A 25,246-nucleotide genomic window follows, 5' to 3' on the forward strand; every position below is an offset into this window, starting at 1 on the left:
CCCCCGCATTGTCTGATTAGATGTGAACGAGCCCGAAGACCAAATCGACTGATTAATTGATTAATGGACTCAGAGGGGGCAGCCCTAGAAGGAGGAAGGATGTGTTAGTGATATGGGGCCCCACCTGTACTCTCGTGTCCTGAGGGAGTAGAGCTTGAAAGCACAGCCCAGGGCTATGACCAGCAGCAGGCCACACACCAGGCTGCCGATGAGGGCCGCCGTGATGACCTTCCTGGGCACGGCTGCCAGGCAGTCCCTCTCGTCGCTGCCGTCCAGGCAGTCCTCCTGCCCGTCACAGCGCCACGTCTCGAAGATGCACAGGTTGGTGCCGCAGTGAAAGTTCCCCGGCTGACAGTCGTAGCAGTTCTTCTCGTCCGAGCCGTCGGGACACTTCTTCTGGTTGTTGCAGCGCTCGGAGGCGGGGTAGCAGGCCCCGCTGCCGCCCTCGCAGGGGTACTCTCCCTGCTGGCACACGGGGCACTGCTCCTCGTCGCGCCCGGTGGGGCAGTGCCAGTAGCCGTCGCAGCGCTGGCGGTCAGAGTAGCAGCCCTGGTCGCTTCCGCACGGGTGTTCGCCGGGGAAACAGTAGCCTTTCACCTGGGAGAAGGGAACGATTCACATTCAGAGTTAATTATATTGTTTACACTGATTATTTTTATTATAATTTGATTGCCTATATTTATGTCTGTCTACTATTACCATGCCCAAACATGTACCTCCCCTCCCCCCCCCCCCCCACGCTGCTATGATGCCCGGATTTCTCCAAGGTGATCAATAAAGGAATATCTTATCTTATCTTATGCCCAGAACACAGATATCAGGTTTTTCTTGTTTTCTCTCCCTGCCACTGACTGTTATCAGAAAGTCATGCAGACATTTTATCTGCATGACATTGAAATTATAGTGTATAATTATATAGAGGTGCAACACTGTATCATGTAGTACAATCCTATTTTTAATAAGTGCGTTTACAGATTTTACAATACATTCTTCTTTTTGAGCTGTTGCATGTAAATAAATGCCATATCCTGTTTACATTATCCAGGATAAGCTCATACCCCCTGACTATTGAATAAGATCTCAGACCTCCTATTCCAACACCAGGTCCCTCAGGTCAGCCGATCAGAGGCTCCCGACAGTCCGGAGGTCTAACCTCAAGCTCAGGGGGGGCCGTGCCTTTGCTATCGCAGCCCCTGAACTGTGGAACAGCATCCCCACCTCCATTAGGCTCGCCCCCTTGATAGATGCCTTCAAATCGAGGCTCAAAACCCACTTCTACCTACTAGCCTTTCCCGTTCACTGACTCATGCCCTGTTTTTCTATGTATTTGCCTGTGTGCCCTCCCATAAAACGGAGTGTGATTGTTGTCTATATGTATCTACCCTCTGTACAGCACTTTGGTTGACACGCGTCATGTGAAATGTGCTATATAAATAAATCTGATTGATTGATTGACTGGGATATGCTGATAGCCAGGATACTGAGGCATGTTAACGCCTTGTGCCATTTTGTTGGGCTTTGTGATTTGTGGAAGTTCCACTTCCATGGTCTTATTTGCAATTTTCTGTTTACTCTATGCATACAGAGACATCTGTGATCAGGACATGAGGATGAATATAAACACCTTCCCCTGACTAACACCTAAACGGGATGTCAGCTGATAACCGGAATATTACTGCCCAGGGACAACAGTTGAAAATAAGCTTTGGCTAACACTGACTCACACATTTACATTTATGTTCATTAATGTGTGCTGTCCCTGTTCAAATAAAGTTTAAACTGAAACTGAAAACTGAAACTATTTGCATGTAAATACACTCATTATTTGATTGGAAACAGTCCTGAACAGTACTTGATAGGTTGCGTTGAAGCCATGCCCGGGGCTGCGCGGCTGGGCCAGGTACAACACGCTCATCTGTCCCTGGCTCGACTCCAGCACCGCCGGCCGCCGGTTGTTGTGATGCGAGAGGGCCTGCAGGAGGCGCTCCGCCCGCTGCACCAGGCCGTCGTAGACGTGCAGGGAGTCCCCGGGGCCCAGCTGCAGGTCCAGCTGGAGCAGAATGGGCTTGGGGTCCTGGGTGTCCAGCGACCAGGAACAACGCAGCTCGCCCGCCGAACTCCGGTTGGCTCGGAAGAAGTCCGGCGAGGCGAAAGAGCCGTAGAAGTTCCCCAGGCGTTTGCCGCACGCCGTGTCCGGACAGCCCGACTCGTCGGACCCGTCGGGGCAGTCGCGGGCTCCGTTGCAGCGCAGCGCCGGCGGCAGACAGTGGGTGGACTGGGCGTAGGTGCAGGGGAGCGAGCCGCGGGGGCACAGGCTGGGACGGGCCTCGGTGGGAGGCGGGGCGCAGTTCCGTTCGTCCGTGGTGTCACCGCACTCGTCCAGGCCGTTGCACTTCCAGGCGCGGGGGAGACACTTCCCGTTGCCACACAGGAACTCATCGGTCTGACAGCTGCTCTGGCCCAGGCGACCTGCGGAGAGGAGAGCGTGATGGGGTCAGAGAGGGGCCACCGGACTGACACACTGTACCACGTCCTGTTCACAAGACCAAGGAGAAAAGGCAACACAAACGACATCAGAACACGTCTTTGCTCTCAGGTTATCTTATACATTCCTCAGAGATCGACACATATATAGCATGACTGTACTTACCTGCATAGTCCTTTACTGTACCTATATCTTTTTTGTATTTTATTTTTTTATTATTTTTTAAACAAACACATAAACAAACATGACAACACACGATTAGATATACAAGCATTGTTAACAGTGCACATCAAAATAAATCACTGTTTAAATAAATGTCTTATACAAGATATGCCCCTAATACCTGCCATCTATTCCCCTACACACATATGCTCTTGCTCGCACCCCCCACCCTGGACCCCCCAATGGATAATCCATCCATTCTCATCCGCTCTTAACCAGACACTACCATTACTGTACCTATATCTGTACATATTCTACTCTTACTAGTACGCTGCTGGCCAGTATGTAGTCATACTGTCTTTATGTATTATACTACAACTCTGTACATACATCTGATTAGCACTACATTCAGTAGTACTAATTCATATATTTTGTACCCAGTTAACCACCTGCACATTGTATATTGCTGTTGCACTTTACTTTACTGCACTCTGGTTGGATGCCAAACTCCTTTTAGTTGTACTGTACTTGTGCTGTATAATGACAAAACATTTGAATCTAATCTAATCTAATGTCATTGGTGATCCAAAAAAAGACAGTATATTATTGCTATGGGGCTCAAGAAGGCATCAAATCTAGGTTGAGTAAATTGTGAAAAGGTCCAAAACCCCTTTGCAAACTGAAAACACAAACAAGCACAGCCTCCTGATTGCTATATTTAACTGGCCAATGCATCACCTCGCTCAGCCAAAACAGCTCAGTCTGAGGCAGGTTCACTAACAGTCCATTTCTGTCCATTGATTCTCCAACACCCTGGGGTTAAAATAAAGCCTAACTTTGCATACTGCCTCCATGGATCCCTCCCTTAAGCTATCGATTCCCTCCTGCGCTGCACAAGCCCAGGCTGCTGCTGAGTCTTCCCTACGCCATCACGTCTGATAACAACCAATTAGCTGCTTTCATCTTCATCAATATAACTAAATACTAGGTAAAGAGAATGACAAGAAGAAACAAATTTTTAGGTCAGGTGTAAAGTACACACGCACGCACGCACACACTATAGTGCCTTCACACACACACACACACACACACACACACACACACACACACACACACACACACACACACACACACACACACACACACACACACACACACACACACACACACACACACACACACACACACACACACACACACACACACACACACACACACACACACACACACACACACACACACACACTAGTGCCTTTCTGCTTGGCTAATTTGGACTAATCTATAGGATTTAACAAGCTAAAAATATATAGTTCTAAGATCATAAGGAAGTTAAAAACATATCCCAAGATTTTCGACCCCTACGTGCTGCTAACTGAAATAATGTTGCATGGTGGACACAGGTCCTCCACATGCTGCTGTTGCTCTGCCTCCAGGCTGCTTTAGAGCCTACATGTTGCTCTGCCTCCAGGCTGCTTTAGAGCCTACATGCTGCTCTGCCTCCAGGCTGCTTTAGGGCCTACATGCTGCTCTGCCTCCAGGCTGCTTTAGAGCCTACATGCTGCTCTGCCCCCAGGCTGCTTTAGGGCCTACACGCTGCTCTGCCCCCAGGCTGTTTTAGGGCCTACATGCTGCTCTGCCTCCAGGCTGTTTTAGGGCCTACACGCTGCTCTGCCCCCAGGCTGTTTTAGGGCCTACACGCTGCTCTGCCTCCAGGCTGCTTTAGGGCCTACATGCTGCTCTGCCTCCAGGCTGCTTTAGAGCCTACATGCTGCTCTGCCTCCAGGCTGCTTTAGGGCCTACATGCTGCTCTGCCTCCAGGCTGTTTTAGGGCCTACACGCTGCTCTGCCTCCAGGCTGCTTTAGGGCCTACATGCTGCTCTGCCTCCAGGCTGTTTTAGGGCCTACACGCTGCTCTGCCTCCAGGCTGCTTTAGGGCCTACATGCTGCTCTGCCCCCAGGCTGCTTTAGGGCCTACATGCTGCTCTGCCTCCAGGCTGTTTTAGGGCCTACATGCTGCTCTGCCCCCAGGCTGCTTTAGAGCCTACATGCTGCTCTGCCACCAAGGCTGCTTTAGGGCCTACATGCTGCTCTGCCCCCAGGCTGCTTTAGGGCCTACATGCTGCTCTGCCCCCAGGCTGCTTTAGGGCCTACACGCTGCTCTGCCTCCAGGCTGCTTTAGGGCCTACATGCTGCTCTGCCCCCAGGCTGCTTTAGGGCCTACATGCTGCTCTGCCCCCAGGCTGCTTTAGAGCCTACATGCTGCTCTGCTTCCAGGCTGCTTTAGGGCCTACATGCTGCTCTGCCTCCAGGCTGCTTTAGAGCCTCCAGGCTGCTTTAGAGCCTCCAGGCTGCTTTAGGGCCTACATGCTGCTCTGCCTCCAGGCTGCTTTAGGGCCTACATGCTGCTCTGCCTCCAGGCTGCTTTAGGGCCTACATGCTGCTCTGCCTCCAGGCTGCTTTAGGGCCTACATGCTGCTCTGCCCCCAGGCTGCTTTAGAGCCTACACGCTGCTCTGCCCCCAGGCTGCTTTAGGGCCTACATGCTGCTCTGCCCCCAGGCTGCTTTAGGGCCTACATGCTGCTCTGCCCCCAGGCTGCTTTAGAGCCTACATGCTGCTCTGCCCCCAGGCTGCTTTAGGGCCTACATGCTGCTCTGCCCCCAGGCTGCTTTAGGGCCTACATGCTGCTCTGCCTCCAGGCTGCTTTAGAGCCTCCAGGCTGCTTTAGGGCCTACATGCTGCTCTGCCTCCAGGCTGCTTTAGGGCCTACATGCTGCTCTGCCCCCAGGCTGCTTTAGGGCCTACATGTTGCTCTGCCTCCAGGCTGCTTTAGGGCCTACATGCTGCTCTGCCCCCAGGCTGCTTTAGAGCCTACACGCTGCTCTGCCCCCAGGCTGCTTTAGGGCCTACATGCTGCTCTGCCTCCAGGCTGCTTTAGGGCCTACATGCTGCTCTGCCTCCAGGCTGCTTTATAGCCTACATGCTGCTCTGCCCCCAGGCTGCTTTAGAGCCTACATGCTGCTCTGCCTCCAGGCTGCTTTAGGGCCTACATGCTGCTCTGCCTCCAGGCTGCTTTAGGGCCTACATGCTGCTCTGCCTCCAGGCTGCTTTAGGGCCTACATGCTGCTCTGCCCCCAGGCTGCTTTAGGGCCTACATGCTGCTCTGCCCCCAGGCTGCTTTAGGGCCTACATGCTGCTCTGCCTCCAGGCTGCTTTAGGGCCTACATGTTGCTCTGCCCCCAGACTGCTTTAGGGCCTACATGCTGCTCTGCCTCCAGGCTGCTTTAGGGCCTACATGCTGCTCTGCCCCCAGGCTGCTTTAGGGCCTACATGCTGCTCTGCCTCCAGGCTGCTTTAGGGCCTACATGCTGCTCTGCCCCCAGGCTGCTTTAGGGCCTACATGCTGCTCTGCCCCCAGGCTGCTTTAGAAGTCTTGGCAGCACAGTGCATTCCATTGTTCCTTCCCTCTGTCTGCCTGTGCCAGCATGCCCTGGAAAAGGGAGAGATCAGAAAGCCACACATCCTCGTGGGTCTGATCACCTGATACCTCATTATAAGGCATCAATCACGAGGACCCAGACAGATACACCAGAACGATGTTGTCGACCAGTGTTTTTCCTGAATATGTGGTATTGTAGTATTGCTGCTGCTGGTAGATAATGCAAAATTCACAGGAGGTAGAGCGGTCACCTGGTAATCGGAAGGATCCTGGTTCGATTCTCGCTCCTCCCAGGCAGCGTGTCGAAGTGTCCTTGAGCAAGACACTTAACCCCTAATTGCACCTGATGAGGTTGATTGGCACCAGGCATGATTGCCTCCACTGTCGGTTGTGTGAATGTGTGAGTGAATGGGTGAATAATAATAATAATACACTTTATTTGTATAGCACCTTTCATACAGAAACTGCAGCTCAAAGTGCTTCACAACAGAAAAAAGACAGGCATAAAATGAGCACATACAGTGCAGACATATAAAATCACAGTTTTTCACATTAGGATAATAATAAAAAGAGTAAGATAAAATAGACAGAGTAAAATAGTGCAATAGTGCAGTGCAATAAAATTGTAGAATAGAATAGATTTACAGTACAATAGTTCTGGATTACTGTTCAACAGTTCCGTCTTTACCTTCTCTGTTTGGTATCCACAGTTTAAAACTTGACAGTCTTCCCTCCTGTTTGATACCCACTTTGACCATTTGAACCTCCCACCCAGGGCAAACCTCCCTCTCAGGGTGCAGTTCCCTCTCTCAGGGTGCAGTTCTAGGCCTGGGTCCTACACAGTTTTAAAGCCTGACAGTCTCTTGTTTGATACCCACACAGTTTAATACCCGACAGTTTTGAACCTGTAATAATGCAAGAAACAAAATTGTAAAGCGCTTTGGATGAAAGCGCTATATAAACGCACCATGTACCATTTATTAATTGTGCTATTACTTGATTACTTGAAAAAAAACATCAGTTTGTCATTCAAAGGAAATGATTCTTGTTCACACACAACAGTTCTTCGAAACGTACATTTTAGTGAACAGTTCAAAGAGACCCCCAATTCACCTCTGATGTAGGAGAGACGGAAGCCCTGGGCCTGTCCTGAGCTGTTGGCCTGGGAGTGGAAGTACAGCCAGACGCGGCCACGGGAGGAGATGAAGGGGGGTGGCAGCAGGGAGCCACACACCCTGTACTCCTCCTTCCAGCTGGGGCCCAGCAGCAGCCAGTCCCCTGAACACCGGCCAGAGTCCTCCAGGTCAAAGTTACGGAAACTGTGGATGTAGAGAAGTAGGGGAGAGAAGAGAAGTGGGGGTGGCGACAGGAGGGGAGGGGTAAGAGGTGGGGGTGGGGACAAGAGGGGAGGGGTAAGAGGTGGGGACAAGAGGGGAGGGGTAAGAGGTGGGGGTGGGGACAAGAGGGGAGGGGTAAGAGGTGGGGACAAGAGGGGAGGGGTAAGAGGTGGGGGTGGGGACAAGAGGGGAGGGGTAAGAGGTGGGGACAAGAGGGGAGGGGTAAGAGGTGGGGGTGGGGACAAGAGGGGAGGGGTAAGAGGTGGGGGTGGGGACAAGAGGGGAGGGGTAAGAGGTGGGGACAAGAGGGGAGGGGTAAGAGGTGGGGGTGGGGACAAGAGGGGAGGGGTAAGAGGAGAGGGTGGGGACAAGAGGGGAGGGGTAAACGATTAGAGATGCATGGTTTATCAATGGTGGTGATTGGTGAGCAAAGGGGCAGTAGTAGTGTGTAGAGGACGCAATTGCTGAGGTTAGCATGTCGTTAAGCGAACAGAATCGATGTACTGATTCCTTCGAGTGCGAGACAAGAGAGTGTGAAATCAGCTTTAATTAACACGGCTTTCCCCAGGATTCTCAAAAAGCGCTTTGCTGTAATTTCCTGCGACTTAAAAATACAATTTCAATAAAATAGAGTAGCTAACACGGGTAAGTTCCAAATAAGTGATTTATTTAACATGCACACACACATGCGCACGCGCACACACACACACACACACACACACACACACACACACTAGAACAGAGGGCTGAGCAATCATGTATTAGACAATGATGCGTCTGTTTCTAAGCTGGCCCCAAGCTTTCACTACAAAAAAAAGAAATTAATAATTAAATAAAACGTAAATAATCTAGCAGCAAGTTCCCGCTGACACAGCGGTGTCATTATTATACCTGCTTGGTGAAGCAACGATGAAACAAATGTAATGATTGTTTCGTTCATCGCATAGGCTATTTAATTTTAGCCTATTTTAATACAATTCAAATAATCAAATTGTGCTTAGAGTGAATTATTTTCACCGGACATTAAGACCGGAGAAATTAAACATGTCGGACTTCAACAGATTTTGCCGGTCAAATACCGGTAATTACCGGCTAACGGAAACGCTGCTCGAGTCTAGTCCGCAGAGCACATGGCAAAGGGGCTTCACCATCAACAACGAAGCTGAGTGATTCCAAACTGGAGTAAACACCACAAGAGATGGGTGATTTATGAACACCTCCGCCGTGGCCACATGGCCTGGGGGAGTGGAAGCACGTCCTGGAGAGGTCACTTAAATCAGAGGGACAGAGCCTTGTGTGACGTCCCTTAAAAGACAATCATTTCAAGAACAGGTCCAAGCCCTCTAGATAGATTTCTGAAACACGGCAGATTGAGTGTTTGGTTTAAGGCAGTGTGTCAACTGTGCTGCACACCTGAGCAGTGAATTGGGTCTAAAGGCAGTGGAGAGCCATCTCTAAGGGAGGCTGAAGGGCCATCTCAGTTCAGTTCAGTTATTTTTTTATTTCTGGGTTTTGGACACATAACAATGGTCATTCCATAAATCGCCAACGTTTTACCAGCTGCTATTGCAGCATTGTCCAATTGTCCGAAAAGGGCTAGGGAGAAGCACTAGGCTCGTCGGGCCCTACACCTGAAGACTTACGTTTCATTTTTTTTTTTTTTTTTTACATACATACATAGTACATACATATAGTACACATTACAGTACACACATATAGTACACATCACAGTACACATTACAGTATAGTATACCTGCAGTATATAATAGTATAGTATATAATAATAGTACATAATATTGTATACAACACATATATAATGTGATATGAGATATATAGTACATGATATAATATAGTACCATAATATAATAGTATAATATAGTACCATAATATAATAGTATAGTGTAAATATAGTTTAATATAATATACAAATTTATTATAATATGATTATATAATGTAACATACAATACAGTATCATATGTATTTTCTTTTATTAATATGCAATTAAAGCTATTCTTCCCTTCTGTACCTATCAAAAATAGATTTTTTTAGTCTAGATTTGAATTCATTTATGTTTTCTTTTTTTTAAAGATTTATTTTTTGGTGTTTTATCGCTTTTATTTCTACTGGGCAGTCCAGTAGGGAGAGACAGAGGAGGAATGGGAGACAGAGTGGGGGGAAGACATTCGGGAAATAACGACGGGTTCGGGAATCCATCGAACCCAGGTCGCCCGTGGTTCGCCACTGGGGCGCCATTAATTTATGTTTTCACAATATTTTAGTTCATCCTCTCTAGCCCATTCCACAGGGTGGCTCCCTAAGAGGAGATACACATTATTTTCAGGTTGGTTTTCATCACAGGTTTTTTGAAGTTCAATGGTCCTCTGAGGTTGTATCTAGGGATGCACGATAATTATCGGGCCGATAATTATCGGGCCGATATCAGCAATTATGTCGTCATCCCGATAAACCCGATAACGTTATTGATAGCTCCGATAATATAATAAATTTTTTGGTTAAAAGAAATCCGGTGTGGGTGGATTTGGATGAAGGGCGCTTGTTTTCATTATAGCCTCCTCCCGTTTTTCCAGTACTGTGGTACGACTGACAGCGTGTGGTTTAGGAACAGGGAGTTTTTCACAAATCCAGCGCTCCCTTTCTTGGCTGTGACGTAGTCACGTTACATTCGGAGGCAGACAGTCGATCTGCCAATTACGTCCCACCGCTTGCACCCACCTCTTCTTCTTACCACCAATCAGAAGCTCTCGTTCGTTTATTTACCTCCGGATTGTCGGCCATTATTCTACTCGGAGCTCAGGCTAATAACGTTAGCTCCCCGCCAGCCACATTGACAAGTACCAGCGCTTATACATTACTGGCAAATGTCTTGTTGCACTTGTGGCAACGAGCGTTGTCAGCATCGACTTTAGTAAAATAGACCCAGACTTTTGAACGTTTCGTTCTGTCCGCCATGATGAGAGCAGAGCTGTCTGTACTCGGCAGCACCCGTGTGTGTGTGTGTGAGTGAGTGTGTGTGTGAGCACAGCCCGCTCCTCGCGCAGGCAGAGACACAGAGGCAGGAGAGATATAGAAAACGGCCAACAAGATTCGTTTGCGACGTTTAAATTCCTCAAAAAAAAACTCCATAATTTCTCGAGTACCGATAGCAGTACCGATGACGTCGGAGCTTATAAATACTAAAAAAAAAAAAAAAAAATGTTGATAAAAAAAAATATATATATATATATATATTTAAAAAAAAATTATAATACAATAAATATCGGTTATCGATATCGGTTATCGGCTTGAGGAGCATAAAGTTATCGGTATCGGTGTCAAAAAATCAATATCGTGCATCCCTAGTTGTATCCCCCCCCTTTATCCAGAAATAAAGGCAGCGGAGGGCCATCTCTAAAGGCAGTGGAGGGCCATCTCTAAAGGAGGCTGGAGGGCCATATCTAAAGGCAGTGGAGGGCCATCTCTAAAGGCAGTGGAGGGCCATCTCTAAAGGAGGCTGGAGGGCCATCTCTAAAGGCAGTGGAGGGCCATCTCTAAAGGAGGCTGGAGGGCCATCTCTAAAGGCAGCGGAGGGCCATCTCTAAAGGAGGCTGGAGGGCCATCTCTAAAGGAGGCTGGAGGGCCATCTCTAAAGGCAGCGGAGGGCCATCTCTAAAGGCAGCAGAGGGCCATCTCTAAAGGAGGCTGGAGGGCCATCTCTAAAGGCAGTGGAGGGCCATCTCTAAGGGAGGCTGGAGGGCCATCTCTAAAGGAGGCTGGAGGGCCATCTCTAAGGGAGGCTGGAGGGCCATCTCTAAAGGAGGCTGGAGGGCCATCTCTAAGGGAGGCTGGAGGGCCATCTCTAAAGGAGGCTGGAGGGCCATCTCTAAGGGAGGCTGGAGGGCCATCTCTAAGGGAGGCTGGAGGGCCATCTCTAAGGGAGGCTGGAGGGCCATCTCTAAAGGAGGCTGGAGGGCCATCTCTAAGGGAGGCTGGAGGGCCATCTCTAAGGGAGGCTGGAGGGCCATCTCTAAGGGAGGCTGGAGGGCCATCTCTAAAGGAGGCTGGAGGGCCATCTCTAAAGGAGGCTGGAGGGCCATCTCTAAGGGAGGCTGGAGGGCCATCTCTAAAGGAGGCTGGAGGGCCATCTCTAAGGGAGGCTGGAGGGCCATCTCTAAGGGAGGCTGGAGGGCCATCTCTAAGGGAGGCTGGAGGGCCATCTCTAAGGGAGGCTGGAGGGCCATCTCTAAAGGAGGCTGGAGGGCCATCTCTAAGGGAGGCTGGAGGGCCATCTCTAAGGGAGGCTGGAGGGCCATCTCTAAGGGAGGCTGGAGGGCCATCTCTAAAGGAGGCTGGAGGGCCATCTCTAAGGGAGGCTGGAGGGCCATCTCTAAGGGAGGCTGGAGGGCCATCTCTAAGGGAGGCTGGAGGGCCATCTCTAAGGGAGGCTGGAGGGCCATCTCTAAGGGAGGCTGGAGGGCCATCTCTAAGGGAGGCTGGAGGGCCATCTCTAAGGGAGGCTGGAGGGCCATCTCTAAGGGAGGCTGGAGGGCCATCTCTAAGGGAGGCTGGAGGGCCATCTCTAAGAGAGGCTGGAGGGCCATCTCTAAGGGAGGCTGGAGGGCCATCTCTAAGGGAGGCTGGAGGGCCATCTCTAAGGGAGGCTGGAGGGCCATCTCTAAGGGAGGCTGGAGGGCCATCTCTAAGGGAGGCTGGAGGGCCATCTCTAAGGGAGGCTGGAGGGCAGGGCTCCAGACTAACTTTTTTCACCACTGTCCCGGAACCGTCCCAAAATACAATAGTAACCGTCCCAAAGTGAATGTAAACCGTCCCAAAAATCTAAATGTCGTATCTTTACTTTGGTTTTTCCGTCTATAGTTGTTATTGCCATAAAGACACCATTTAAATGATTAGTTAATAAATAAATAAAAATTATTTGAAATAATTGTTTATTTTAACAATAGGGACATGATATATATATATATATATATATATATATATATATATATATATGTGTGTGTGTGTGTGTGTGTTAGGGCTGGATGGTATGGTCTACAATTTATATCAGGGTATAATTTGAAGTATAGACGGTAACGATATCACGGTATATTAACTTATCTTAAAATGTCTATATACATGCTTCTGAAGGGGTAAAACACTGGTATGGCAGCTATTACTGTACTCTTGTATTACTAGGACATATTTCACATAGTACAGAGGTATTTTAACAACATTTATTGTGCAAAACTGCAATAGAAAATGCAAAACCTTTTCTCAATTGTCTGCTGGCAGGTAATGCGTATCTTGGATCGTGTTTTGACCATGTCTTTAAATCCCTTTCTATCGACAGTTTGAAAAGGAACCATGTCCTTACACAAGTAAACAGTGACAGCGTTTGTTATGTCGGTCCACCGCTGGCTTTTTTTGTCATTGTTGAAACATAATAATAAAAATTAAAAAAAATATTCTGTTACAGCTGCTGACCTATAGTATATACTATAGCTAATGTCCATCAATATATTCCTTTGGAATGAAATAGGTTCAAGAATTGAATCAGGATTGTTAGCAGAGAGAGAGAGAGCGAGAGAGAGAGGGAGGGGGGAGAGAGAGAGAGAGAGAGGGAGGGGGGAGGGAGGGGGGAGAGAGAGAGAGAGAGTGAGAGAGAGCTGCTAGGAGTAGCCAACGTCAGCTTGCTGAAGCTACTTCAACAGGCTGCTATAGGAGTGGATCTAACGTTAGCTTTCTGAGGCTACATCAACAGTTAACATTACTTAGGATTTTAGCACGACGTGGGCATTCCAGAATGGCGAGGATGCAAAGCATGTTAGACCATTGGATCCGTCGCAGAGTTTACATTACACATAGAAACTGCGCGACTCACGAGAGAAGTTGTCACACAGCTGTGTGCAACGCAGGGCTGAAGAGATAGTTTGCTTCTAGAATTGAAGGTCCGCTCTGTTCCGTGTCTATTATGAAATGACAATTGCGCGTTGACACGCCCACTACGCAAAGCCTCTGTGCTCCACGTGCTTAAGCATTCTATATGTTTGCGGGTCTTGTGCAGTGGTCTCGTGGCACTGTCAACTAAAGCGAGCACTAAGAAGACGGTGCGCACCATTTGCCAGTGACAGTGATATACAGTCGGGTATCGGTATCGGCCGATAAGTGCCTTGTTGACTGAAGCTCGAATGTGCCGATGGCAGTAGCCGATAAATATCCATCAATTTGTGTAGCGTCAAAAGACAAAAAAAGTTCACTCGCGACCTGCACAACGCCGTCCCCAGTCCCCCACACACACACACACACAAGCTACTGCATCAAAGTTACTACTTATGATTAACAAGGCATTTGTTTTGTGGCATTAACGTTATATAGTTAGTGTTACATGTTCAATAACATCAGCATATTATTTACCCGAACGTAGCAAGCATTACGCGCTCATACTAGCTCAGTTCCTTCCGTTGCTCATAGAGCCCTGAGTTTTAGCCATTCTGCAATCTGTTAATAAAGTTTTCAATCAGACACATGTATAGAAAGGCTTTGTTTTATTATAACATTTGTTGCAGTAAAATCATTATGCCTCGTTTAAGTCATCCTGCGGAGCTAAAAGCTAAACGTCGGCCGCGCCGCCGTTGTTGTTGTTGTAGAACACCTCTCGTCAAAATCAATGGCGGACAAAAGCGGAAGTAAAAAATGTATACGCGCTTGCCGATTGGTGGTAACAGCAGAGGCGGGTGCAAGCGGTGTGTGACGTAATTGGCAGAATCGACTGTCAATCAAATTTTCATTGGTTGAGTTCTGGTTGAGACAATAGTATCCAGCTGCAGCCCAGCCGGTAGACCATACTGGAAGAACTAGTAGCTAGCTGCAGCCCTGCAGAACATACTGGGAGAGAGATAGTGCTATTTCTTGATGTTTCCTTTTTCTAAGTAAGTAAAGAGGCCTATGTTCATATCGGTGAGCACAATTTATAACACAAATATACAGTACTTTCATAAAAAATATATATATATTACAAAAAAAAATGAAAAAAAAATGAAAAAAAAAGATTTTCTTTTTTTTTTGCCACAAATATCGGTATCGGTATCGGCCGATTGTGGCAAATTTTCATATCGGTGCATCCCTAGCCATCTCTAAGGGAGGCTGGAGGGCCATCTCTAAGGGAGGCTGGAGGGCCATCTCTAAGGGAGGCTGGAGGGCCATCTCTAAGGCAGGGGTTCCCAAACTTTTCAGGCCGGGGCCCAGAAAATAAGGCGTCAGAGAGCCGCGGCCCAATGCACATCGTCTGGCTTTTTTTTATTTATTTTTTGCCAGGCGACCGATTTTTTAAGCCAAATATCACTTCAATCCTATTAAGTTAGTTCAAGTTAGTTATTCATTTATATGTGCTATTTATGAGAGGGCTAACTTGTTGCAAAATAATAATGATAATAATAATAGCCTCATTAAAATACTATTGTTGCTTCGGTTGTTTTCAGCGTTTTATGTGCATAATCTGTTATTTAGTTTGAAATGTTCGTTGAAATAAGTAGATTTTTCGTTTTTGTTTATTTATTAAGTTAATATAAAACCATATAGTCACATTTTAGAATACAATAGAATAGAATTTTAGAATACAACTAGAAACACTGTCCTGGCCTGCTTCTAAGTTCAGTGGCCTGACAAAAAAAAATTAAATAAAAAATAAATAAAAATAAAAATAAAAAATAAAGAATATATATTTTTTTATTTTTTTTAAATCATCTCGCGGCCCACCCGTGGCTGCTCGCGGCCCACCTTTGGGTCGCGACCCCGACTTTGGGAACCACTGCTCTAAGGGAGGCTGGAGGGCCATCTCTAAGGGAGGCTGGAGGGCCATCTCTAAGGGAGGCTGGAGGGCCATCTCTAAGGGAGGCTGGAGGGCTAAATTACTGGAGCACAGCGGAACACAGAGGGCTTTGTCTTCCTCTGATTTACCTCTGATGAACACTGATAAAAAGAAAATCACACTTTGTAATTCCACAGATCCAAAGTACAGAATGAAAGGTTTGTCTGAAGAAGTTGTTTATTTTTGTTGATATATGAACTGGTATTTAAAAATAAACGAGTGGCGTTAATATGCATTTGCGTTAACATGTTAATAATGCGTTAACCTGTTATTAATGCGCTAACGTTGACAGCCCTAATATATATATATATATCACTCCAATCAACATTACAGATGTGAAGAGAGCACTGTTGGTAGAATGTAAGTGCAGCACTAAGACCAAGGATTTACTGCATGTCTGTAAAAACAAAGCAAATTACTCTCTCACAGCAAGTGTGCAAAGCAATACTGGTATGGTAACCAGTGACTCTCTGTATGATCATATTGTACTTCATTTGGGGAGTTACACTTAATAAATGTACAACAGGCACTTCCATCATATGAAGGGATGTGTCATTGCATCTGAGTAGCATTCCATTTTTAAATACTAATTTATAATATATATTTTCTTAAATCCTATGGTATCAAAACTGAGGGAAGTGTAAGTTTGTTGGGATAACTTCTTTTCGTCAAGACTATGTTCTGCACAAAGCAAACTTCTGTTGAGAAAATTACAATACCAATATTTCACATGGCAAGATGTTCGAAAATACAACTGAACGCTCAATATATGCTTCATCATTCAAGGATTTCTTTGGGAGTTTGGTTTGTGCAGGGCAGTGTTGGCAATAAAGGCAAATTTGAATTTCCCATTGTCTCAATGTGTGAAGCAATCCTGAATAGCCTGCGATTGTTGGCTATAAGCAAATAGGGGTCGAGCGCTTCCAACTTTTGACTTGATATTCAAAGGTAATCAACAGCCGGTGTATGAAAAACAAGCTGTGCTAGTAGAGGTTCAGACTCTGAGGTCTCCCCCTCTGCAGACACACAGAGACAGCGGTCTGCATCAAAGGTCTCCCTTGGCTGCGGTAACAGCTGCTTTTTCAAATTAAAGAGGAAATGTGCCAAAGAGGAAAGCAACGCCAGGTCCCAATAACTGTCCATCAGCTGCTCAGATTTATAGTCAATGAACAGCCTCCAGTGAGAATTTGACTATGAATGAGCCTCAACAACAAAGACTAGAGAGGGCACTCTAGATGCTTACAAAGCCCTACCTATCTGGGTAACATCAGTTATATACACCTATTGTTAATATTTTTTATGGGGCTATATATCATTATTTCCATGCAGCAAGACACCTCACTAGAATCTACCTCAACTTTGGAACTGCTGTCAACTTTGGAACTGCTGTCAACTTTGGAACTGCTGTCAACTTTGGACAGCTGTGTGCACTGCTCATTCACCACTCACTCACTCACTCACTCACTCACTCACTCACTCACTCACTCACTCACTCACTCACTCACTCACTCACTCACTCACTCACTCACAGAAGTACACACACCCCTCTCTGTTGCTAATATACGTTATATATCTCCCCAAATATATTTTTCTACCCCGTCATTCCTTTTGAATGATATTTGCTCATATGAAGCAACATTTAAATCATGTAGTGTGGTCTATGTTCCTGGAGAGGAGGGAGAGGCTTTTGAATCTTTGAACAAATTATTCATCTTTTGCAATAAATTAATAATAATAAGTTTCAAGCAGTTTCTTCACATTTTATCTCAGATTTGCATTGGATTCTCCATAATGAAAACCTACAAAAGCACATTTCAGTCATGTTTCTACCTTCTTTACTCTAAATATATGTACATACAATTCATTTCAACCCCTTTGGTGGCCGGCCGCCATCTTTAATTTCTCAATTGTGAGGTTCTGGCAGCGACATTTGAGCTGGGCATACAGCAGACAATACCCATAAAAAGCTTGTATGCCATAAATTAACACCATTTGCCTCCAGCACATTTTCACAAAGTCTGCCCAGTTCTCTGAACCAGAGTCTTAAGAAGGGCTCCCCAGAGTCTTAAGAAGGGCTCCCCAGAGTCTTAAGAAGGGCTCCCCAGAGTCTTAAGAAGGGCTCCCCAGAGTCTTCCATCCTCTCATCAGAACCTGCCTTCCAACTATAATACTAGTCAGGATCAAATCTGCATTGGCGCAGTGGGCCACCTGCTTAGGCTCTCCCAGTATGTATAGTCTTGGGCAAAAGGGGAAATAAACTCCAGTCAGATCTAGAATATAGTCATGAACCTGGTTCCAAAAGCACTGAATTACAGGTAATTCCCAGAGAGCATGGATTAAGGTGCACTCTGACGCTGGGTCCTGACACCTCCAGCACTCAGCTGTATCGTGCTTTGCAAGAGCTCCTCCCCCTCAGAGCGAGTCTTGATAGTCCATTTAATTCATTGTCTGTCCTGATCCATTTCTTTCTTAGTTCAAAAGGTAGACGATACTGCCATCTGGTGAGATTCGATCGGCATTGCAATTCCAACATATGTAGCTGTGCCACAGTGATTCAGAGAGCTCCGGCCGAGTGTGTAGCACAGGGATCAAAGGAAAAAGATCAAACGATCTAATAACGAGTATACTCGTTATTGGCGGTTAAGCGTTGGCGGCCAATAACGAGTATACTTGTGATTGGTGGCCAATGAGTTAACTAGGGCCCTAAATCCGTTTTATCTTTTCCTGTTTTCGGATTTCTCGGTTTTGAATTTTCCTGTTTTCGGATTTCTCTGCTTTTATATTTTTTCCTTTGGATTTAACAAAAAAGAGCGGTTATTGCCCGCCTGCACCACTATCGAATAAAAGAGAGGATTATCTGGGAGGCACGGAAGAGGAGGGGGACGCTGAAATACAGAGGGAAACCAGTCCTAATCTTTGAAGACTACTGCCCCGAAGTTGTGGAACAGCGTTCCCGCTACAAAGACGTCATGGCCCCCCTCTACAAGCTAGGACTCAAGCCGTCTCTTCAATTCCCTGCAAGACTTATCATCACGGACGAAGACGTGGGCGAAAAAACATCTTTCATCGCCTGAGGACGCCATGGACTTCTTGAAGACCCGGCGTGGAGGGGCCCCAACACCGGCCTCACCAGTACCAGACGCGGTAGTAGCTTGATTTTGGGCCGTTAGCACCTTGCTATGGCTAAACGCGCCGAGCATCATATCACTCTATATTTCTTCGTTCTTATAAATATGGTTGACTGTGTGACGTTAGGTATCGCCTGGATGCTTTATTTTTCTCTGCGTCTGACTTAAGGGGGGGTTGGCCTGGGCCCCGTTCCCCGTACCTGGTTCAACTAAGTCGATCAAGATGTCATTATCCAGATTCAGTTAACCCGATGTTTGAAGCCGGGATTTTCCTGTTCCTCGAAGGTGGATTCAGTCTCGTTAACTCGATTCAGACTTGAGACCCAGGCTAAATGCGCGCGGCCGCTTCAGTTGAAAAGCCAGCACGTATCGATGGCAGAGATCCTGATTCTCTAACGGCATTGATTGATTAATTGATTTAAAACTTTATTGACAGATTGCAATACGGCTCAATCGCCTCGCCGACAAGTTAAATGCGTTATCTATAGGCTAATTTTAAGTCCCTCATTACCTCAATCAATCAGATTATATTTCTTTAAACTTGCCTGCTGGATTGAATAATCAAATGAGATCTTGCTAGCGAAAATAATTAGTTAAACTGTTATACAGAATTACGATACGGCTCTCTTACCCATTGATTGATGTGTGGTCGATCTTTTACTTATCTCCACTGTGGTCTAATGGGTTGTTCTTTTGACTTTCACGCAGACGACCGGGGTTCGAAACCCTAGTCTTTTCCTTCTTTTTGCAATATAGGAATAATTCAATTTGGTGCACGTTGAGAGCTATATAAAGAATGACATCCTCAATGCATGTAGATTTATAATATTTTAACTTAAAACCAGGCTACTTTGGCGTATAATCATTAATATTATATTCAAAAAAATTATATTGGAAACACGGGGTTTCGAACACCGGTCGCTGGGTTGGCAGGCTTGAGCACTACCGCTGAGCCACTGTGCCAGATGGGATAAATTCATTGTTTATACATTAATGAACGAGAGACCCGTGTTTAGAATATTCTTTATTTTGAATGAAGTTTTATTTCTTTATCCTCATTCATTAATGTGACGTCAACGGCTCATTCAATTTCTCAAATCCGTCAAACAGCGCATCTCATCAGACATCTTAATCCCAGTTACAATTAAAATAACCACATAAATGTGTACATCGCACCGAGCGAGCGCCACGGTATATATAACGTGCATTATTTAGGACAAAGTGAATTTAGTATCAGCATTTTGGGTCTATTTTACATTTCAAAAGCCCCCTCTGGAAGAATGGAGCACAAAAACGTAATTCAGAATGGTATAATGCAGATCGTAGACTGTGGGAATAATTTCAGGAAACGGGCTGTCACTTCTTTGCGGGGGCGTGGCGATGGTTGATCCGGCTAACTTGAACTTAAACCCTGCTTTCGACCAGGCTCAAACTTTTGGATCTGTTGTCATGGTGATCTGGACAATCCAGGTACGGGGAGCCGGAAAGTCCGGCTTAAGTCAGACTTCACCGAAAGTTATCCGGCTAACTCAGTTATCCAGGTACGGGGAACGGGGCCCAGGTCTGTTTTGTATAACTATTACATAATGCCACTTTATTTTGTTTGTTTTTTACATCCACTATATGCCGGGGAGCTAAGCGCCAGCTTTGGTTAAATGACCTAGGACTATGCGTGTCACTTACACCTCGTCACGACTTGGCTTAATGCCTCCGTGATGCACTTTTCTTTTTCTCTTGTGTGTGTGTATATATTTTTTCGGACTGGGATCTCATGGATCCATCAGCCACGCTCTTCCAGCTATGTTCTGCTAGCCACACACATGGCAAATGGTCGCGTCTGCAGCCAATGCCAGAGGCGTCATCATCTGCTGTTGACCTGCTCAATAGGGTCCAGCTGCAGCGCCGGATAATCCTCTCACTGGCAGACGAACTTTTGCACAGCGCCCTCCCCTGACACGGCGGCCTAATTGCGCTATGACAAGGCAGCAAACTACTCTGTGTGAACCATAGGAAACAACGGACCTGTCAGCAGAGTATCGCCCTCTTCCGGCCTGGTGGACGTACTGCACACGTTTATCATGCAGCACACAGGTCACTTATCCGCCCCCCCCCCCCCCCCCCCCCCTTCTTTTTTTGGGGGTGTGGCAAGCAGCCACTGAGAGAGTCATCTACTTATGGTAGGTTTGAGGGTTTTAGGCCCTATGGTGAGTCCCTGTGTTGTTGGGGAAAGGCCCACCGGTCCCGCACCTTTATATGTTTTTTATGTATGTTTTATGTATGGCTCAGGACACATGTCTACTACTGAAAATATTTGTTTTATGTATGGCTCTAGGTACATTAAAATAGGTGAATTTGGTGTGCCCACAGGCCTTTTTAGGTCTGCCCTGTCTACACACCCCCTAATATTCTATGACTACGGCTAACTCTGAGAGCTTTAAGCTCTGCTCCTGGAATGTTCGAGGTCTTCAGAAACTAGCGAAAAGGAAGGCGATTCTGACCTTTTTAAAGAAGCAGAATGTTTCTATTGCTTTATTACAAGAAACCCATATGGGACCCAACGACTAGGGATGGGTACCTTTCACATTTGAACCGATACGGTACCGGTACCTGTGAATCGATACCGGTACCCAACGGTACCTTTTTTCTGTACTTTAGTCTCAAGAAATTTTATTTACCTACCTCAGTCGTGAAAAAAAATATCCAAACTTCAAATAACTACAATTTCGACAGTTTTCGGCTTGCCATTGATCTGACTGCTTTGTTGTTGAATCAAGTCAAATCCTAGGTAAGCATATATTATGCGTGTGAACGTTGACATGAAAAGAAAAAAGGAAAAAAAATATTAAAAAAAAGCTTTTTTTTTGGTATCTCACTTGAATCGATACTCTGTAGTAGCGACGTGTTTCGGTTCGGTACCTCAAAAGTACCGAATTCGGTACCCATCCCTACCAAAGACACCGCTAAACTCCAAAAGAGTTGGGTGGGACAGGTCTTCGCCACAAACTATTCTACATTTAGTAGGGGAGTGGCCATACTGATCAATAAAAATCTCCCCTTTAGACTCATAACTTCCTCTTTAGATAGCCAAGGTCGCTATGTGATTATCAAAGGGGTTCTTAAGGGTAAAGAAATGACATTTATGAATGTATACTGTCCCCCAGGCTACTCCCCTGACTTTCTATCCAAAATATTTACTGAATTTAATGGCCTGGCCTCTGAGAATGCTTTTGTGGGCGGATACTTTAACTGTCACCTTATACCGTCTCTTGACAAACTCCCACCCAGTTTGGCTCCCCCCTCTAGGCAAGCAAAGATGCTCTCCTCCCTATGTACAGACATCGGATTCTCAGATGTCTGGAGAACCCTTTGCCCATCCGAACTGAAGTTCACCTTTTTTAGCGGCCCACATAAGAGCAACAGTAGAATAGACTATTTCTTCATCCCTTCCTCTAAGCTCTTTCTAGTATCGTCCTGCACAATCGGAAGTATTGTTTTATCGGATCACGCCCCTATATATCTGGTCTACTCCTTGTCAGAAGAGGGTGCTGTCGAGACGTTGGCGTCTTAACCCATACCTCCTCAAGGATGATATGTTTGTCTCCTATTTCGAATCGGAGTTTAAATGTTCTACTCAATTAACTCACATTCTACGGATAACCCGTCTCTGCTCTGGGAAACATCCAAGGTCTTTTCTCGCGGACTGATTATGTCTTACGTATCATCCAAGAAACGCAAGAAAAATGAACAATGCAAACTTCTTGAATCCAAACTAGCCGACCTCGAGAATCAACATGTTTCAAACCCAGCCCCGGCTGTGCTTATAGAGCTTACGGCCACCAGAACTGCATTAAACACTCTTCTGATCCAGGACGCTGAATACTCTCTTAAATTTGCCAGACAGAGAATGTACGAACACAGTGACAAGCCCCCCGTATCAAACCGGCCTTTTCTGTCGGGGTCCCCCCTTGGGTGCGATTGCCTCATGGGTGGTGTCAGGGTCATATGTCCCGACACGGAACGCTCTGCTCGCACGGTTCCAGGGTTGGCTACGCACAGCGGGGGGACCGGGCCAACTATCTACAGTTCCTGGCGAACCTGCGCCACATGGCGGCGGGTGCGTTGGGAGTGTCATCACATATGACTACGGCAGTACCATATGTCGAGGTGGATGGAGAGAACGCTGAGGCGGGGACTTGTGTTTACACAACCCCACCCGTTTTCGGGTTTGGTACAGACCCTATTGTCAGGGTCTCCAGCAGTGACAGCTCTGGTCAACGAGATCCAATCTCTGTGGACGAAGCAAGCCATCGTTGTGGCGTTCTCCTCCCTGTGTTCTCTGGTGCCTGAGAAATCGGGAGGGGGGGGTGTCAGACCCAGGCTGGACCTGTCCCATGGGAAGGTTCAGCATTTTTTGGATAGTCTCCTACCTGTTGAACACTGTCAGGTGGGGGTCTGGTTCTCCTCCATAGACCTGTAGGATGCGTATGCGCATCTCCGATCTTCCATCCTAGGGCTTACCTACGCTTCCTTTGCAGGGTTAGCGTATGAGTACCAGAGGCTGCCGTTCGGTTTTCTCTGGCTCCCCGCATCTTCACCAAGTGCGTGGAGGCCGCACTGGGGCCTCTGCGTCGTCAGGGGTTACGGAGTGTATTCTGCCCTGACGACGTTCTGGTCCTTCGCGGTCAAGGTGGATCGTCAGGTCTCGTACCAGGCAGGTCCCTACCAGCCTGGGGTTGCTGTAGACTGGAAGTAGAGTACTCCTCTTCCCAGTCAACGGTTGGAGGGCTATGGGCATCCCTCTCAGAGCGTGTTGTCTCACGTCATGTTTTTCATTGACGACTCCCTCGCTGGTGACGCGTCGGGCCAACGCAGTAGGGGGCAGCTGGCAAACCATGCTGCCCGGTCTGCGCTACGTTCAATGTGTTGGTGTTGAAAGCGGTCCTTCTGGTCCTCAAACGGTGTTGATCAGGACGGACGATACGACGTCAGTGTCGTGTATCGACAGACAGGGGGGAGTACGCTCCCCCCGTCTGCACCAGGCGGCGGGCGGCTGGCTATGGGCGTCCTCCATCTGCGCGGCCTGAGGGCTCCCCACATCCCCGGCAGGGAGAATGTGGGTACAGGTGTACTGTCGCGGGGCGGTCCTCATCCTGACGGGTGGGGATTACGTCCGGACATAGCCAGGCAGGTCTGGGACCGATGCCGTGCCGCCTGGGATTCTTCCCCATACATCTGTTAGGTCAGTTGTTGGGACGGGTACGTTGAGGGGCGCAGGTTCTTGATCCTGATGGTGTTACCATCCGGAATGCGCATGCTCCCTCCACTGTCGCGCTTACGCGGGCAGATGACGTATGTTCCAAGTGTGGTGTAAGGCGGGGGGCCGGGACCCAGTCTCCTGCCCCCTGGATGCTGTCCTTAGTTACCTCCAGTCTCTCCTTGATAGACTGTCGGCTTCGACGGTGAGGGTATATGCAGCAGCTATATCCTCCTATCATGAGGGATTTGAGGGGATGTCTTGTTCAGCCACCCTCTTGTGAAGCGTTTCCTGCTTGGCGCTCGACGCGTTAAGCCGGTGCAACGCTCCTTGGCTCCGACTTGGGATCTTCAATTGGTCCTCGGTCGGTTGTCCTTGGCCCCGTTTGAGCCGCTCGAGCAGGCGCCGTTGGAACAGCTGTCGTTCAAGACCGCGTTCTTGCTGGCCGTCACCTCCGCTGACGCGTGGGTGTGCTTTGTGCTCTCTCGGTACGTCCAGAGTGCCTGTCTTTCGTCCGATTGCGGTGCCACTCTGCGGCCTAATCCTGCCTTCGTGCCTGTAAATATCCGGAGTTCTTCCGCTCCAGGGATATTGTGGTTCAGGTGTTTCATCCGCCTCCTCACGGTAGTGAGTTAGATGCGGCCCTTCACCTGTCATGTCCGGTCCGTGCTTTGGGAATTACCTCAGCCGTACTCAGGACCTCAGGGTCACCGTTCAGCTTGTTGTCACGGTGGTTCTCATGCCGGTGAGGCACTATCGAACAACGCCTGTCCCATTGGTTGTGCGAGGGCATTGCCCTCTGCTACACGTTGGCTGGGCAGGATCCCCCTGGGGGCGTCAGGGCGCACTCCACTCGTGGGGTGGCTGCCTCTGTCGCTCTCCTGGGTGGGGCTTCGGTGGAGGATCATGGTCCTCCCCGGGCCCCTTTGCAAGGTTTTACCTCATGGACATGACCGGGGGTTCTGTCTCCCAGGCGGATCTGGGGGCCGTGGCCTTTCCTGCTTCCCGTCCGTTGGTAGGGTAGCAGGAGTGTGTGGGTATGGGCCACAATGTGTTAGGTCACACGTGGTTCCGCCTGTGCTGTGTGTTCAAGGGGTTCTAGTTCCCTCTTGTTCGCACTCAGGTGGAGTTGACTGCGCCCCCCCTTCGTTAGGAAGGATGGGGTGACAGGGCTCCCTGCACCCCTTGATGTGGGCTTACGGGTCCTCAGGGGGTACATCTGTCGGGTCTCGCGTCCGCTCTAACCCATATCTCAATAGGCTTGAGCGGGACGCGATAGCCATACGAAATATAACGATAGGTTATGTAGATAACCTAGTTATATGAGTATTGGCTGAGCGTCCCGCTCTAAGCGGCCCTGAGTTCCCTTTTTGAGGGATCTTTTACTGGAACGGGATTTTGGCGAGGAAGGGTGTTTGGTGACCAGTACCATGGTCTTATAGGCTACGCCTCCATAGAGGCGGGACCCGGTCAGGTGTGGGTGCATAAATTGTTCGTGGTGGTGTACACTAGGTACAAGGAGATAAGGGGTATCTCAATAGGCTTGAGCGGGACGCTCAGCCAATACTCATATAACTAGGTT

At 47.7% G+C, this 25,246-nt stretch overlaps 1 protein-coding gene across 1 annotated transcript in view; it reads right to left on the reverse strand.

Moving 5' to 3' along the window:
* Positions 1-25,246, reverse strand: part of lrp3 (low density lipoprotein receptor-related protein 3) — a gene marked incomplete at its 3' end in the record, with an annotated part of 96,479 nt that overhangs the window by 13,953 nt on the left and 57,280 nt on the right. The window contains exons 3-5 of the mRNA XM_084337070.1: positions 7,198-7,403; positions 1,853-2,469; positions 125-597 (exon numbers count right to left, since the gene is read on the reverse strand). Of these exons, the coding sequence (XP_084193196.1) occupies positions 125-597; positions 1,853-2,469; positions 7,198-7,403 (1,296 nt within the window). The remainder of the gene's footprint in view (positions 1-124; positions 598-1,852; positions 2,470-7,197; positions 7,404-25,246) is intronic.

The sequence above is a fragment of the Notolepis coatsorum genome (assembly GCF_963971535.1).
Source record: "Notolepis coatsorum genome assembly, chromosome: 20".
In the NCBI taxonomy this organism is placed as follows: Eukaryota; Metazoa; Chordata; class Actinopteri; order Aulopiformes; family Paralepididae; genus Notolepis; species Notolepis coatsorum.